This window comes from Ptychodera flava, chromosome 15, assembly GCF_041260155.1.
Source record: "Ptychodera flava strain L36383 chromosome 15, AS_Pfla_20210202, whole genome shotgun sequence".
Taxonomy (NCBI): Eukaryota; Metazoa; Hemichordata; class Enteropneusta; family Ptychoderidae; genus Ptychodera; species Ptychodera flava.
The window spans coordinates 19,102,250-19,120,475 of record NC_091942.1 but is presented as its reverse complement, the minus strand read 5'-3'; the positions used below and the strand labels follow the sequence as shown (position 1 = coordinate 19,120,475).

The following is an 18,226-nucleotide window of genomic DNA, read 5'->3' as shown; positions in this document are numbered from 1 at the left end:
CCAACCTCAGGCTGTCTGTTTTCTACCACGTGAATTTTTCGCTTTCACAACATGTGACAATTTGTGATGCAAATATACTCCATACAGTGGCAGTATAGCTGACCTCCCTGGCCAGATGTTTACCATCGCCGTCTGGCCAAACTTCTGAAAAGTACGCAAGCTGCCAATGTACAGTGCATTGTAAAATGCAGCACTAAAACATAAAATATGTCATGCCATGCCTAGGTCATACTTAAATTGGTCAGGAAAATTGCAGTCCCCAGTGAGGATTACTCTCCATGACTGTCCTTTCAGCCAACTACTTTGGATCTCTTATATTTTGTTAGTGATTATCTGTATATCAGCATTTCTTGGCAAAATTTAAAATGTCATACGTCTGGCCAACGTGCAACTTCTTAAATGTTGTCCTAATAAGGTAGAACACACCTCAGGGACAGACATTTAAAACTTTTACAAATTATTTTCACTGGCTTTCAAACTAAGTTTGTGAAAATCAGAAATATTATTTCCCCCATAGAGATAATAGAGAAATGGTAGCCATTTTGAATTTCAAATATCGATAAATATTTGGTAACCTGTTTCTCCACTAACAAAATTTGTGGGGTGATCCCCAACTTTTATTCTTGATTATGAAAGAGAATGGTTGAAAGTTTGCTTGAGGAAAGATTGAGCAAAAGTTTAAGACTTTCATTTTTGAAGCGCAAATTACCTTAATCTCTTTTTCAACTAACTAATGAAATTGCATTTGAATGTCATATCTTCTTAAAGTACAAGTAATGAAAGCTAACTGTACCATCTTTGAGAGCTTTTGCCAATTTCCTAGTTTAATAATCTGTGTCACCTTTGTTTGATCACATATGATTGCTAAGTTTGTTGATGGAAAATAACTTCATCATTGCCTCTGAACTTGATGTATACAGGTTGTGGTTCTTTGAACCTACCAATGTTTAGAACAAACATCATACATTACATCAAAATAGTCACAGGGAACAAGTTATTCTATCAGCAAATCATACTTGTATCAAATTTTCATCAATGTAAAAATGAGCTGCATTTGCATTAAGGTAGTACATGCTTCAAAATAGAAAAATCTTAAATTGTTGCTGAACTTGCTGTAAATCATTCCTTTTTGAAATCAAGGTTAAAAATTGAGGCTTAACAGGCAAAATTTGGTATCAGAGAAACAAATTGCCCAATAATTGCAGACACTTGAAATAAAAATGGCCGCCACCTCTGTGTTGACTCTATGGGGAAAAGTTCCATGCTCTAACTTCACAAAAATAAGACGTTGAAAATGTTATTACTCCATAAGCTTCAAAAGGAGCCTCAAAATACTGGAAAACCACAGTTTAAAGTTTAAGAGTATGAATATCTGTTGCCCAGGCACTATTTTAAGTTACTCCATCTCTCCTTTAATTGGAAATGGTTGTCGGAACAGCGCCCGTGTGAGTTTCTTGTTCACAAACACTGTATTTCGTGTACAATATCTAGATGCTCCTCATCATAATAGCTGCAACATTTAAATAATACGATGTAGATTATGACAGACATGTTTTAACTTTCATCAATCACCATCGTACCTTTGATACAATGTTTACATTGGTCGTATGGGTCCCATCGACTTCGAGTGCATTCCCACGACTGTATCCCTTTAATTGTAATGTGGCATTGCTCAGAAAAGAAGTATTCTCTATCATTTCACAGCTTTTGGAAATTCAGTTTTATTTCTTTAAAAATTCTAATGTTGATGAAATGTACAACAAAGGGACTCTGATAAAGCCCTTGTTACACATTTAAATTGAAGTAAACGACTGATGATTGAACACAGTATATGACAACCTGAGTATGTTGTAAATTACAAAATATTAACATATACTGCAAATCGATATGTTGTAGCATTAGAAGACAGGGGTGCAAGAAATGCTTGAAGGAACAGTTGTTGTAACACTCGATGTTTCTACAAAACAAACATACCATCTTTCGCCTTACCAGGGAGATGTTTTTCTTAACAATATTAAATGTGCTATTTGTCAATAATAACATTGGATATTATCTGTACATATAGCTGTATCAACAAGTTGAACGACAGATATAATTTTGACATGATTTTGGGAGGTAAGCATGATTTTGTATTTTTGTGGTAGAACAAAGGCACAGAAAAGAGCACCACGAATTACAACAATTTGAGTTTAAATCTGTTTACTGAATAGTTACTCTTTGTCCATGGATCACGTAACAGTTCAGGCGAATGATCGAATCAATTTGAACATTAAGAGGGATTATAGCTATTAAGAAAGTTCTAAAATGTCACCAGTTGTTTGAATTGATTTTAAAGATTCAGTTGTATTTTAATCACTTGTTTTAAGGTAGTATACGCCTTGCAGACAAAATTTCCTACTCTACTCTCAAATTTCTACAATGCTTTTCTGATCGACCCCTTGTGGAATGTCATTTTAAGCTCTTGGAGAAAGAAAAAAATTTCAGCTTTTTGAACTGCAAAAATTTTATTTATCCTTATACAATTAACACAGGGATGGCAGCCATTTTGAATTTCTATATCGGTAAATGTTAGGTAATTCATTTCTCTAGAACCAAACTTTGCAAGGTGACCCCTGAATTTTATTCTTGATTTGGTGAGAGTATACTTGAACATTTAATTGAGGAAAGTTTGAGCAAAAACTTAAAAGTATTTCACTTTTGAGGCGAATACTACCTTGAAGAGTCCCTCAACACAAACTATGGAAGAACTGTGTTACAAAGGAAAAAACATTTTGTACCTGAGTGTAAACATTAACAGAATTTCTGGGACAACTTTCTTGTCAAGAAAACTTGTATTTCCTAACTTGACCAAAACATATCACTTAAGCAGTAATATTAAATTAAGTAAATTAAACTGTAAATTAAATTTAAAATTTCAAGTACAAAATTTAAAGTAAAATTTGGGCATAGAATTGTCTTTCCAGCTAAATGGTTTCACAATAGGACAACATAGTGGTTTTACAGATTGCACTGGTATTAGTCTTTCGTGTAAATACACTCTCTCAGAGTATCTGAAGACAAGAAATTGGACATTGGGGATATCAGCATTAAAAATCTTTCATTCAGAAATGTTGGAAGCTTTAACTGCTAAGAAAACCTGTATCAAGAGAAGAGTTTCTCAAGTTGAACTATCTGCTATCTTATGAAACTTTTACATCCTTGCATATTTCCTGAATAAATTCCTTCATAAATTACTGAATTAACTTGCCCAGACTATCAATCCAGCCTGCTGTATTTTTATGAAATCATAGCTTCAAGTAATTTAAAGATAAAGTGCAGTACAATGGTAGTAGAACTTATTACACAAAATTTTTGATCATTGCAATTTTAAAGTAATTTTCTGTGACATTTCTGTACAGTCATGTAGCTTTACTCCACTAAAATTATAATCCACCAGGCATAAGCTCCTTCTGATTTTTGACTTTTCATCATAGAAAGACAAACATCCTCTGCAAGGCAATTTTTTACGTAGCCTTAACTACCAAAAGGTAGTCACAGACTTTCAAGAAAATGACATCTGAAAGTGAAACCTGGAATCCTGAAATAATTCAAAACATACCAACTAGCTTGGTGGCAGCTTTGTAATGATTATACATGTAATTAGCGGTTCATCATGCAAAACCAGAAAACAATTGAATCAATCTTGCAGTGTTTGCCAGATTTTAACCTCATTAAGAAATTATTTTGCCTTTAAAATGCTACTGGCCTGGCCAGTGGCACTATAGTCAAAATTTAATGTTTTATTTTGACAATTTCTTTTTTAAATAAACAGTCTAACAATGCTGACATCTGCAAAATATACAAAGAAGAACAGAAATTATGCATTGTTTGCAAAATGCCTACTTGGTTACAAATAAAAGCAGCCCCTTTCACCCTTTCATTTGATGTAATGAACTCTTCAAAGTTGTGGTTCCATGGTCAAAAAGCTGAAGTTATAGATCTGTGGAAGTCCCACGTGCATGTCAGGAAACTTTGGTGTCCACTCGAATGGGGGTAGTCCTGTTCCCAAAGTTGGACCACTGATGGCTTCTGATTGTAGCTTTCGGGCCATGTGATAATCTGACAGCTGTGGAGGGACCAACATGAGAGAATTTACACGTTAAAGGGTTTCCTATCCTTTTTGCTGCCCTGCTTTGAATTGAGAGATCATTTCCTGCGATATTTTGTGCACATATCAATTGGAGTATGCTGGTACCAAGCTTTGAGTGAATAATGCCTTCGAGACTCTACTTGTGCTAAACAAATTGACACCGTTGTGCATAATCTACCGGTATTTAATTTTTGTTCTTTTTGCTGTACATGAGCAAAATTCTTGCGATAGAATATTTCAACTTAATCACTCAGTCTTCATCAGCTATTGTGTTATTGTTACGTCATTTTACCATCCACAATAACACAACAGCTGATGATGACTGAGTGATTCAGTCGAAATATTCTATCACAAGCATTTCGCTCTGAGTTACAGAAATTACGGCAAAAAGAATATGATTCCAGAGCAAGGAAACAATATTTTTAGTTGTATTTATTTTCAGATTGTCTTCTGTGAAGAAAACTAAGAGAAAACTCAACTAGCTATAGATCATATACAACTTAAAAACAGCAGATGAACACAATACAATTTATAGTCAAATTAATATTATTATGAAGTGATGTCAGATGTTTGAAGCAGAGTGAGCACATCCTGCTCTGTACCTGACATCATCAATGTAGCATCCAGAATTAGAATAAAGAATATACGTATCAAGTAGCAAACTATAATGCTGTGCGCAATCTAGGGGTCAGCTTATCTTGCTGGATGATATGTGATACTAATTCAGCTGCTCTGCACACACACACACACACACACACACACACACACACACACACACACAGACATTTATAAAATACACAGAATTTACATTACACCTCTAATGTGGTGTCCATGGGCATTTTTCAATTGGACAGGAAGGTCTGTCATTCAAAAGTGCTTCCACACTTGTTCCTTTTTTAGCAAGAATTAGAGCACCCTCATACAACAAACCTTCTGTAGTTTTCCCTTTGCAAACCACAATTTTTTTTGTACTTTTCAGTCAAAATGGCTTGACTGCATGTCTTTACATTTGGTGATTACCAATTTTGTCAAATCTCTGGTGTAACTTTTGCAAAGGTAACTGTAGTTTGTGTTTCTTGTTTCTGGAGTGATTACGACTGCTTTTCAGCCTGTGTAATGAATACAGACAATTTGGCTTCCTCAGCCTTGCCATTTCTTTTGGGTAACACTACACACTAATGCCTTTTATGTCAATGCATGGCCATACACAACAACATGCTCTAAATGATACTGTCACTTGATATTGCTCTGTATGACAAAATTCTGAATGTTTATCTAATTTGTGCTCCTTTGAACTCTTTCAACAGCAACAAAAACTTTCCTTCATACAATAAAGAGTCTCAGGCATACCTTTGTATCATAGCAACCATCAGCACTTGGGTTCTCTTTGTACAAATCACCACGGCAACAGATAGCCTTGCATGGATCCATTTGTGAATATTCATCATGGAGATAATCTGAAGAGAATAATGCAGTCACAGGTGTATGTATTTTCATTTTTTACAACCTTTTAAAGTTTCCACCAAAACTATTATTAAAGATCTGTTTGTACGTCCCTAGAGTAACTGATTGTTAAGTGGAGTGACTTAGATGAAGGTCATGCTTTCCAAATAGAAATGTTCATGTCACGTTCGCCCCAGCATGTTTGATCCAATTGAACATGTGTTCCTGATAAATGGTGTAAGATTTCATGACATCTCACACCAATCTACTTGACAAATGTGTCCATCTTCAAATGAAAAAGAATGATGAACCTATGTTTGGTAATGACCAAAAAGTGACATCAGATATTCAGAAAAGAGTGAGCACATCCCACTGATAGTAGTGTATATACTTTCCTTTCATTCTTACCGTTATATCTCATCAAATGCTTCATGTCTTGGAATGACTTCACTTTACCCTGATCCCTGCGGAATATTTTTGCCCTGGGAGCCAACTGGTAGCTGTAGTCTGTGCCATACTTGGCCACCATTTCTGGATATCCACTGATGTTGAAAACTTCCTCATAAAATGGGACGTTGTATGATGGAAAATAACCTGTGAATGTAGAAATGGGTGTTGAGATTTTACAAGCAGCGGTAACAGCCGATGTGTAGTCTGTGAATATTTCCCCTTAATAATGAATCATTATCGTTGATTTTGCATATTTAAACAGTGTTCATTGATAAAATTTGCATAAATTAATACTATTATGTCACACTCCAAGCACTAGATTTCAGATGGCAAATGAACACTACAAACACACTGCATGGGAATCAGGCAAAATGACTCAAAAGATCACAAGTGCAAGGAGAAAGCTCAGTTTTGAGAAGAAGAATATCACTAGTATTAGGAAAAGATTTCACTGATATGTTTTGACAAACAGTGGTAAAGTTAGCTTTGTTAGAACAATTGTAAATAGGATTACAGAAAGGTGACAGAAATGATGAACACATGGTTACACCAAAAAATCATTTTATCCCAGTTTTAAAAGGTATCACCATCATCTTATGGAAGACATACACTAACCTGCTCTAAGGATGGGACTCTGGTCTCCAGACTTTACCATAGTTGGCATCTGCTCCACTACCCACAATGCATTGTCATCGATACTTTCATTGAGGTGAATGAGGTTGAGGTCAATAATCATGTATTCATTGTTGTAAGTACCTGTAAATGCAGAAACGGCATTTAGCATCTCATTGCAATTTACAAATGGATACGATTTGTATTTGGCTTTTCCAACCACAACATATTTAATTGCAGATTCTGCTGGACAAGTAAAAAATTAATATAGTGATGCCTGTTTTGAATTATAATGATTCTGATCAAAACTTCTGGAAAAATGAAAAGCCTTCATGATGCAAATATATTGTTTACTTTCAGAGTGCTGACAAACCTGGCAAAGAGATTGTAAATTACCACTTGCAAAGTTACTAAAGGTCGAAGGTCAAAGTTTAAAGTTACAATTCAATGATTTGCATTACATACTCTGTATATAATAAAGTCTTACCACTCAGCTTTCTACATGTTGACATCTAACACAAAAAATTTATTTACATACCAATTGTATTTACCTACAAGCTTAGTATTATACTTTCATTGAGAAATACTATAATTTTTATTGGTGATTAAGTTGTTTCTTTTATTTGTGACAAAACATGATAACACATTTTGTGACAAATATTCAGCAAAATTCATGAGAAATACAAAAGGAAGTAAACAAAAGGAAATTTGGATGCACAAAATTACCTGAGTTATATTTTGCAAGGATTTGAGACCATTCCTTGCCGTTGTGAGCCAGCATATTGGCTGCCCTCACTCTGTACCATGCCAGCAGGGATTGTGGTACAACGTAGTCATACAGCGAATTGTTGAAAACGTTGAGAGTTGTCTGCAACATCACCAAGCCATTTCCAAGGAGGTAGAAGTCATCCAGAGATTCAAGAAACCCTGAAGGAGTTCAAGGAAGAAAACTTTAAAGCCAGTCTACTTTCGCAGATGTATTTTAAGTAGCCAAAATCTTGAAAAATATGTATCTATATTATCAGTGGAAAATTGCAGTTTAACCATGTTATCATTGAGCTTGTGGTGAAAAAAATCGAAGCTTTGAAAGTCAGCGTTGCTTTACTGGTGTTTTCAGAAGTCAGGCAAAGCCATCAGGGAAAATCAAAGAATGTGTATCAAAACCCAACACAATTGAGTGAAGTGAGCTTTCCTATTCTAAACACAGTAAATTTATACAGCTAATATTTTGGTTTTCAGTCACAGCATGTACACAATCCTTAACCCTCTGAGCGCCAAAGTCAATTTTTGTCACCTATATCAAAATATACTCCAGTCAATTTTTTTCTAATTTTTGCTAAAATTTTGATAAAAATCTGAAGCCAATAAAATGTGATGTTCATTTGGTCCAAAATTGTCAAACAAATTACAGAAAAATTCATACATAAAGTTGGTAAAATGTTGCACACTATAATTTTGGTGGGAATAATTGCAGCGCTCAAAGGGTTAAATACAACTTATTTATCATAGATTTTCTTAAGCAAACAGTGGATTCTGCAGAAGTGCATAAAGACATTACTTTTTTTGATTAAAGAATACGCCTGTCGCAATAAAAGATCATCATTTTTTATCAGATTGAAGTTGTGACTCTTCCCTGCTTTCACGATACCACATTATCATCACTGAAATCAAATCTTCCTCTATCAGACAGTGTCTTAGCTTATTCAGAACAAGTGGTGAATCTATCATTTTAAACACTCTCAACATACACTGCACATAATCATAATCATTTTCCACTTTTTCTTGACGCCATGATACCTACATGTTTGATCGCATGCTCTCCTTGGCTAAGTATGTGATCCAAACTTATTGGTCGGATATAATCTGCATGAAATTTTCATCTGTTCTTCACATTCCAGGATGTATTAAGAAAGGACAGTGTGCTCATATTTGGTTTAAATTGGTCCATTAAGAGATATTTAAACCAGAAAAACAAGAATGACAAAAGTAAATAAGGTCTGAAACTTTAGGTACTGGAGGTCAACTTTAGGAACAGGCTTAGCAGAGGGATGTTTCAACACAGTCCTTCATGGTTTCAGCTGGTCTGCCAATATGTATCAGTTCATGAACAATGACAGTAAATGACTCAGGGTCAGTGGAGTAGCCTGTTTCAGTCACTGCCACCACTCCTACACATAATAGGTACACTGCATATAAATAGGTTAGAGATTACAGAATCTCCAACTCAGATGTGTGGGCTGTTTCAGTTAATGCCATCACTCCTGCACATTTGCAGAATTTCCCCTTTTTCTTACCTCATTTGCTTATTTTTGACACTGACATGTTCATTGGAACAACGTCACATCTCAACCCCTGGGTCCACATGTAAACCAAATACTGTGATGGTAGGTGTGACGGTCTGGGAGCTTTTGCGTTTGACGGACATACATCCACACATACATACCGGTACATACAGACAGACATACAGATGCCACCGACTCACCATATAAGCTCTTTTTGGTATTTATATACATACCAAATATGAGCTAAAAAGAATAAAGGAACACAATTTCAGGCATCAAAGCTAACACACACTTACCTGGGTAACTAGAAAATGACATCTGTTTTGATGCGACGTCTACTGATTTTAAATTGAAATTGTAATGTTTGTAAATTCTTGAGGTACTGGCATAGACGAACCAACTGGAATGTGACATGAAAATGTTTTCATAGGCACCTAGAACCTGGTAAATAGGAAATCGGATTAAATTTTGCACAATGTTAAGCAATAATGGTATTTCAGAGTTAATGATCATACTTGACATATATAATGGAATACAACTATTTGAGGTCAATGCTAGAGAGATATGGGTTACTATTGAAGGGCATCAGGACAGATTTCAATAGTTTGAACGGTTGACATTCAAACAGATTATCAAAGTTGGCCAAATGGCCACATTTGGCCAGCAGCTCAATCAGGAATATGGGTAAGGAATTACAGATTAACTGGTGCAGACTTGTGGGTGGTAAAAGATTGTGGTTTTTGCCAACAGATATACATGACATTGTCTGGGGCAGTTTTCAAGAATGAAAACGGGAGAATTATGCCTTAAGTCTAGCTTATTTAAAGGAAAACAGTTGTCGCAACTGCACCTGTGCGAGTTTCTTGTTCACAAACACTGTATTTCATGCATGATATCTAGATGCACCTTATCATCATAGCTGCAACGTTTAAATTATACAATGTAGATTATGACAAACATGTTTTAACTTTCATTGATCACCATCGTACCTTGGATACAGAGTTTACATTGGTCGTATGGGTCTCATACAACCTTTGAGCACAGTTCCACAACTGTATTCATTTAATGTTACAAAACTTTAAAAAGTGTAATTTTTTGTCAGGTAATCACCTTTATGAGAGCTGAGCAGTGGCCGTGCCGCATAAAGTAACTCTGAAATTCTACAGGGTTCATTTTGGACCAATCTGGTCTGGTGGAAGGTGACAGCGCATGGCGCAGATCGATGAGGTCTCCGACGCTGTTTAACATTTGAAAGGCAAATCTTTCTAAACTCTGTGAAAAATCAAGAAAATGCAAAGAAATTACAAAACATGTACAAACATTATATATTACAGACAAACAACTGAAAAGAATGAAACAGAACAACTTAGGATCAACAAACCTTATTCTGGTACGGGTTATTGGAGTAACCATCTACCAAACCATCTAACTGAGCCACAATGAGTGCGATGGATCTCCAGAATTGATCATTTGGGTTCTTGGCTATCATGCTCCTCGTCCATGTTTCTTGCTCATCAAAGAATTTTTTCACTTTTGGCTCCAGGCTTTGCTTCTCCCCACCAAAGTAGAACGCATGCATATTCAAGTAATTCTGATAAATCCTCCTGTATTGCAGGTGGAGAAAAAAGGTGAAAGAGTACAACCAATTTCTGCATTATTCTCTGTACAGTTTAATTCACTGAAAGATTGGCACATTGGTTCATGCCGTTTTTTGCTGAGATTTGGTCTAAACAACTTTCTCAGAAATAACAGCAACAACTTTTATTATTCAAAAACAAATTTTAATTAGCTTTTTGTATCCTTTTGAGAGTTATACAGTCTTTACAAAGATCAAGCAATTTAGGGAACAACCGTCACAATATGAAGCATGATAATAACAATGGTGAGATTTGGTGAGGGAGCGTTTTAAGCAGTTTCATATCTGACAACAATTTTAAGATGCTATGCTAAATTGATACGATTCTGATGTATCATACATAGGTACAGTTTCAAAGAGGAGGTGGTTATCACTGAGGCAGTTTGTAATACTGCTTTGAAAATTGAGTACTTTTTACAAGATAATAAATTTGAAGTCAAGACTTAGATCTGCTCATCAAAATTAATGAAGGGTATCTGCATACTGATTAGCAAGTCAGACACTAATATCAGGTGATCTTTAAATCCTTTCACCACAATGGTTTGGCCAAAACCTATCGTTATCAATGGTGAGTGTGCCATTGTGAACCTGTTTACAGGGAAGTCAGGGTGAACACGGTAAAGGAAGCTCAAGAAGGCAGGACTTGGAAAATTGATACAACAGAAAAGTCTAAAATTTCACAGCAATAAGTATTCAATCTGTTACAAACCAGCTTTACTGATCACTTACTCGGCTGTGAGGGCGCCCTCCAAGAATCCTGCTGCATACATTGCCTTCATGTCATCGGCTGGAATCTCCCCATAGCCAGCTTTGATGTCGAGGACTCCCCAGCCTGTGGTGGCCAGGGTATCATTGTATGTGCCATACGCAGATGAAGACGTGTCAATTTTCCATTTCAAAACTGGAGTCTTGCCAATGAAAGTGACAGAACCTTCTGTGTAAGTTCCTGTTAAGTCACAGAAAATTCAGGATTTGTTTAAAGGTCTGATCTCACTAAAACTCTCTTAAATATTTTGACAGGTTCAATAAGCTTTTCTTGCACAGGGTGAGACCTTTACTGCTTGATTACTTTTTTCTCTGTACTTAAAATAATAACAGGGCATGGGTTATCTGACCCAATTGCTAAATTTTACTTAAAAATTGTCAGTAAAACCTTCATATTTAAACTTATAAAATACGAGCAGTTCCAAATTACCCAGTGCTTGGCGTGATATCAAATGTTCCATTGCTAACTGACATAACAAAAGCCAGAATGGACAGTTTGTCAGTTTGAACAATTGACGCCTGGTACAGTATATGACGTATGGAAGCATGCCCACTAAAGTAAGCAAATTTGAGTCTTTCAATTGGATTACCCTGAGAAGTGCCACAATGCACTTCTGATAAAAAGAAAATTAATTTCAGTGATGTCATAAAACATACTGTCATCATACTAAGTTTTGAGAAAAATTTCATCAGAGGTTTGTTCTTTGTGAAACTTGCTGACTCAGCAGTTTTATATTTTGTCCAACTATACAAACCTCTCATTTTACCGTATTTCTCTGTGTCACCATTCAGGGACCTGAATTTGCATACTGTCATGTTATTGACAAAAACAATGGGGTGAGCACTTTTCTGGGCAACTATAATATCTGCGAAATTTTGGAAATGTCTTAGCTAATTGGCACATGGGGTGAGGAGCTGTGTGCTAATGTGTCTGTTGGTTATTGTTGCAGACCAGCCAAACATCAGAGTAGTGAAAATAGTGAGAAAGAAAGATCACAAATGTCAGGAATTATTTTTTTATTTATCATTACGGTATCTGAAAAGTGCCCACCCCACGTTTTTTTTTCAGTTTACATGTTCTCGCCCCTGTGAGGTGACACGGAGAAACGAGGTAGGAGCATCTTGGCCAGGTAGACAAATTTTAATCAGAATCCTTCACAACTATAAATTGGAATTTTTTTCAAAATCAAAACAAACTAAAACTTTACGATGTTTTTAGTGTAAAAGAAAACATCCAACTCCAAGAGGCCCTATACATTTGTCCGATGAGCCAGTTTTGCTGTTCGAGGGAGATTGGGGTGGGGATGCATGCAAATTTCAAATCCTTCAAGGTTCTAAATTCATCCTAGATTGGTGACATATTTTTTGTCTAACTGTAAACACCAGATATTAATATCAGATGGACGAAACAGATGGCTGAGATGGCAGCAAATATTGTGGCTTGATCACCCTGTCAATAGTTTGCAAGAACTGAGCGATGGCCACAGTGCTGTATTACTCTTGGCGAACATTCACCTAAAACTGTAGAACGGTCGTGTTCGACGTCGCACAGTGTGGTGCAAGAATACAGCACGGTCCCTCCACAAACAGCTACTCATGGCTGTCGATGTCGGCTGGTTCAGCCACTGTCCCTGAGGGACCGTGGGTCTGCTATGGACGCATATACAAGGACCCTGTTTGGTTTGGACAAAGTTTAACTCTTTTCTGTCTATTTTCTCTTTAGAAGGCCAAAACATTTCGACCCTAGGCTTAAGGCCAACCCCGAACGACCTCTAAGTGTTGAACGTTAGCGCGTCGAGGGGAACTTTCTCCTTTCATAAGTTTGATTACCCTTACCTGCCCATGTTATCCCAGCCTTTGTTGCGATCGTCAGCCAAACGACAACCACGACGGCAAATAACAGGTTCTTCACGAACATAGCGACTGTTTTCAAATACTGTGGATGCCGAATGCGGTCTGTTATCACACGGAACAGGCGATGCTGGCTCTCTGTCACACTGATGTATGGTCTCTTCACTGTAAATTTGTCATGTGACTCAGCTCACGTGATATGCCAAGCGGAAATGGAAACTGACAAAGAGTTTCAGGTCATGTATGGGTCATTGACCTTCGCGCAATACTGCGTGCGCTATGCAATGAAAGTATGATACACAGAACCCGGACACAGAACTAGGAGACGAGGTCTGATTTTCGCATAGAGCATATTTTTTCCAGATCTTCTCTTTATATAAACAGGTGAAATTTTGAAGTAAACCATGAAACATGGCACGTAAATATAGTATCCAAACTATTAGGCTATACCGTATACGGAAACTTTATATTTACGTTCAGAAAACTTGAAATTTCTTAATTCTGTTGTAAGTTTAGGTCTAGTCTGAATTATTCTGAACCAAAATTTCTGAAGATAAGCTAATGAAGTGGAAGTTGTTACAGTTTCCATCATATAACATATTCTGTGATATATTCATTCAAAATGATGAAAAAAAAACCAACCTTTGACTCCTGCTCTGCTGATGTGCAGCTGGCTCTGAAGGTTATATCTGATTGGTCGATTGTCAATATTCACAGCAACTTAAGGAGTCTATGGAGTGTAATTCCATAACTAACGGTAAGATTCAGCCGACCAATATCACAGCTTCTGAAATACTGCACATTAATTAGTTCATCTTTGACTAACTACATCAAACAAGGAAGCAACTATTTGACAGATTCATTCAATCATTTTTTCAGAGCTTCTGTGAATTGCAAAACACTTTTAAAATTCCCCCTCGAGAAAATATTCCACAAATTTCTTGGTTTTGATATTAAGGTTCCAAGACAAGAAATGTGACCTTTTTAATCTAAAAATTCTCTAACGGTTAATAAACTCAGAACCCCCGTAAAGTATACATTTTCTGAAAGCCTACATATATGGGAACATTTTGGTAACCACAGTGTCACCATTGTTTACATAACTATCATGTGACAAGAACCTTTCAAAAGTCGGTTTTCCCTATGTTTTGTCTCATACTTCAAAATATCTGACTCAAACTTGCTGGAATGCAAGCTGTCACAATGCTCTTTCAAAGTGTGTCTCAGATTTTTTTATATCTTGCTTAGTTTTTTTGGAGCACAATTTTAAAGAAATCAACTATGGTAAAATTCACTGCTCTGGAAGTTTTTCTGGCATAAAAATGTTTGAGAAGGTTTAGAAAATTCTGAGACACTCTTTTGAAGACCTGTAGGATAGCTTGCACTCACATGAATTTCAGCCACATATCTCAAAGCATTGAAACAAAACATAGGGAAAACCGTTTTTTGAAAGGTTATGCAAATTACCTGTCACATGATAGTTATGTAAACAATGGTGACACTATGGTAACAAAAATGTTCCCCTATATCTAGGCTTTCCGAAAATATACAATTTAGGGGGGTTCTGAGCTCATTAAACACTAGAGAATTGTTAGTTTAAAATGGTCAATTTCTTGTCTTGGAACCTTAAACAGCCAAAATTAAAATGTTGGTTCGTGGCAGAGGGATTAAGATAGCTGATAGAGTGATATCAACAAAGTATAAAATGATATGAATATGATATGATATGATATGAAATGCTATGATATAAAATAGCAAAGTCAAACAATAAACAAACATAAATATATTCATTGCAATATCTTTTATTCAGTATTATGGGCCACTGGCCTTTGACACCATAGATGACTCAATATAGACAAAATACAGTTCACAGCATATACAAAATAATTCCAATAAACATCTCTACAGAAATGGAAGACTTGAATGTTTTATGACACAAAGCGATTTCAGATTGCCTGATTGTGCGTTTACAGATATATACTAACTGGCATTTCAGTATCAACACTTTCATGAAACAATCAAACCATGCATTTTGCAAAATGTATCTTCGATGTATGAGATGTTAAAACCTATTTATGGCAGAATGCTGCCATATTGCGGTTATTTTTATTCCACATGCAATGAGTTATTTTTGTTTTTCCACTGCCCTAAAACATGCTTTAATACTCCACCAGTAGTCTGAAAACCTTTGAAACCCTTTTGAATTTTGAGTTTGGTCACGACCCCTTTAATATGAAGCTGCTTAAGCCATGGTCACGTTTCGGTACAGCTGCTATTTCAAAACACCCCATATCTCATAAATAATTTTACACCTAAAAATTCATATTTTACACCTAAAAATTCATGGTGTTTCAATGCAGAAGACTTTGAACATTCACTGAGAGACTACGTTAAGCCGTACTGCTGATAGGATTTTGATAGGGTTGTCCCGTCTATGGCTGTGCGACTTTCTGGTCGATAAACATTGCCTAGCTCTTCCCAGAAACTGACTATGAATGTTGAGCAAATGTGTAGCAAATTCAGCATTTAATGCATATTCATGGTTCAACAGTTTTGAAGCTTTCCAATTATTGCAAGACTGCCAAATAAACTGTGGTTGCATCCCTATGTTTACATGAATTTGCCAAAGACACAAGTTTCGGTTCAGCTACCAATTTAAAATTTTGGACATACCATACACAAAGGGATGTTGGGATGTATGCTATGCACAACAACAGACCCTTTGTATGGGTTCAACACGCACAGCTACTGACAAGATGACCCCGGCCCTCTCCCTTTGAAGAGTCAGCAAATTCTTTTCAACAGATTTGAATATTCAATGGCGAGGACAAATACTTGCAAGCTGTGAATCAGAAAAACTGTAAATCTGAAACAATTGGTATTCCACATTAAAAAATACTGGTATAGCTATCGATGTTGTAACATCATACAGACATTATCATACCACTGTGGGTTAAACCACTCAGCAACAGGGAGGTAATAGAAAAAGACAGGAATTTTTCAGCACAATGAAATAAATATACATGACGCACCATCACTCTTTATCACTGGGCGAGTTAACCATAAGCTTCCAACAGTAACACTTTCATCACCATACTACGGAATATCTCCAACTGTTTTCCATGGGTAAAGTAGGGTGAAATTTGGACAAAGAATTCTTGCTTACAATGCCTGCCATCACTGTTATCGCTCAAAGAAAAAGGTTGACATTACCCTGGGAAAGATTCCTAATGACCCAAATCAAAACATCACTACTTTGGGAAGACATAATAGGTTTCTGAGCATTATTAATCCTATAGCTCGTCCAACCCTCACCATAAGGTATTATATACCTTGAAAGAGAAAGACTTAAACTTTTGCTCAAAGTTTGCTCCATGAAACTTTCATACATTCTCAAGCAAGAATAAAAATTCAGGGGTCATTGTGCAAATGGTACTAGAGAGACAAATTACCTAAGATTTCCTGACATTTGAAATTCAAAATGGCCGCCACCCTGTGTTAACTCTATGGAGAGAAATAAAATTTTCCATTTTAGAAAAACGAAGATGGTGAAAACTTTGTTTTTCATCTGGAGCTTTAAAATGAGCCCCAACAATTGGTAGATCAGAAGAGAATTGTAAATTCGAATGCCGTAATATCTGTCCCCAAGGTGCGTTCTACCTTAACTAGTTCAAATTATTTGATTTGGTCCCTCTGGTCATAACCTTACCCAAACCAATTATTCTTGTAACAAAGGGTCTTCAGGAAAGAATATAGCAGCATCAATCATAGTAGTACGTCATATTTTCACAAAGTGGCAGTCGCTCAATTTTTCATTACGTGTGACTGCTGAGTGTCATCAGACATACTGAGATTACTGACTGTCATAATCTGAAATATAAACCATTGAAATTAAAAACTTCACATTTTAGCTACATTGAAAATAAGCTTGATGTTGCCCTATTAAGATATTTTCAAGTGTATTTTCAAATTTCATCAACTTTACTAAATAATAATGGTGTTTTTGAAGGAGAAATTTGGGATATCATCTTTATGTTGTGTACACATACTGGTACTGTTAATGATTTCATGTAATACACTTGAGGACTACAACTTTGTTGTAAATATTGAATAATTTATGTCATCCCAAAAATAAAGAACACTATTGATAAAACAGAAAAAAATCATGATTAATACTTGGTTCTAAAATATAAGGTAAAATTTCCATTTCATCAAAATTTTACTGTTTTCAAGAGCATTTTCTAAAAGAAACTGGAAGTTGATATCTTCTGGTTTTTATAGATTGCATATTAGAAGGTTACAGCCAACATATCTGATGGAAAACAAGTTGTTGAAAATTTGTTACTTTATCAAACGGAGCAAAGATAAAAGTATAGCCTTGTATTTACATGTGCAATCGACATTCACTTCTGAAAGATTCTGTAAACTTATTCAATCCATTTACAATTATTTCACAGTTGCACTCACTGCAGAGTTTTTAACATTTACCATGAGTGACTTAAAAAACCAGCATAGAATCAGCATAGAATGTTAAGTGTCTGTTGAAAAAAAAACGAAAAATAGAATACTATGAATATGAAGAACACTGAGTCAAATCTCCATTATGTATATAATGTTGTTTACCTAGGGGGCCCGTCCAAGTCCTCCTGAAGAAACTTGACCCCCTAGGATCATATTGATTAGCAAAATAGTTGTGAATGGGCACAGTCTTTGTTAGTCTCGCTTCCAGACCTCGTCGCTTCGCCAGTGCAAAGTGCGCCGCTGGCGGTAGGAACATGAAGTGATTTTTCCACTGGCTGGGCGACGGGTAGTAAAGGGAAAGCAACTCCACACATCGTTCATATTTGGGTTGTTTGCGTTTTATGTATGATATCGTGGATAATATAAGTGTATATCCTGTTTGGCTGTTTCATGTAAATTGTTGTTTTAGCCATGGTTAGGTAGTAAAGGGAAAGCAACTCCACACATCGTTCATATTTGGGTTGTTTGCGTTTTATGTATGATATCGTGTATAATATAAGTGTATATCCTGTTTGGCTGTTTCATGTAAATTGTTGT

The 18,226-nt window shown here is 36.0% G+C and overlaps 1 protein-coding gene across 1 annotated transcript; it reads right to left on the bottom strand.

Annotated features, from left to right (window-relative positions):
* Window positions 1-1,708: 1,708 nt before the first annotated feature.
* On the bottom strand, window positions 1,709-13,383 carry LOC139151432 (phospholipase B-like 1). Its single transcript, XM_070724229.1, has 10 exons — window positions 13,154-13,383; window positions 11,282-11,498; window positions 10,298-10,520; window positions 10,027-10,188; window positions 9,213-9,357; window positions 7,361-7,561; window positions 6,638-6,778; window positions 5,981-6,166; window positions 5,480-5,586; window positions 1,709-4,105 (listed from the first exon to the last, which is right to left on the bottom strand). The coding sequence occupies exons 1-10, from the start codon at window positions 13,233-13,235 to the stop codon at window positions 3,938-3,940; spliced, it is 1,632 nt and encodes a 543-aa protein (XP_070580330.1). The 5' UTR covers window positions 13,236-13,383; the 3' UTR covers window positions 1,709-3,937.
* Between the last annotated feature and the right edge of the window lie 4,843 nt (window positions 13,384-18,226).

What these genes read in the sequence shown, in the direction of transcription:
- LOC139151432 (XM_070724229.1), bottom strand. Translation starts at nt 13,235, where the DNA reads ATGTTCGTGAAGAACCTGTTATTTGCCGTCGTGGTTGTCGTTTGGCTG. An exon ending in ATAACCCGTACCAGAATAAG is followed by an intron (nt 10,189 to 10,297) that starts GTTTGTTGATCC and finishes GATTTTTCACAG; the next exon opens with AGTTTAGAAAGATTTGCCTT. An exon ending in ATGGTTGCTATGATACAAAG is followed by an intron (nt 4,106 to 5,479) that starts GTATGCCTGAGA and finishes GTCCCTCCACAG; the next exon opens with CTGTCAGATTATCACATGGC.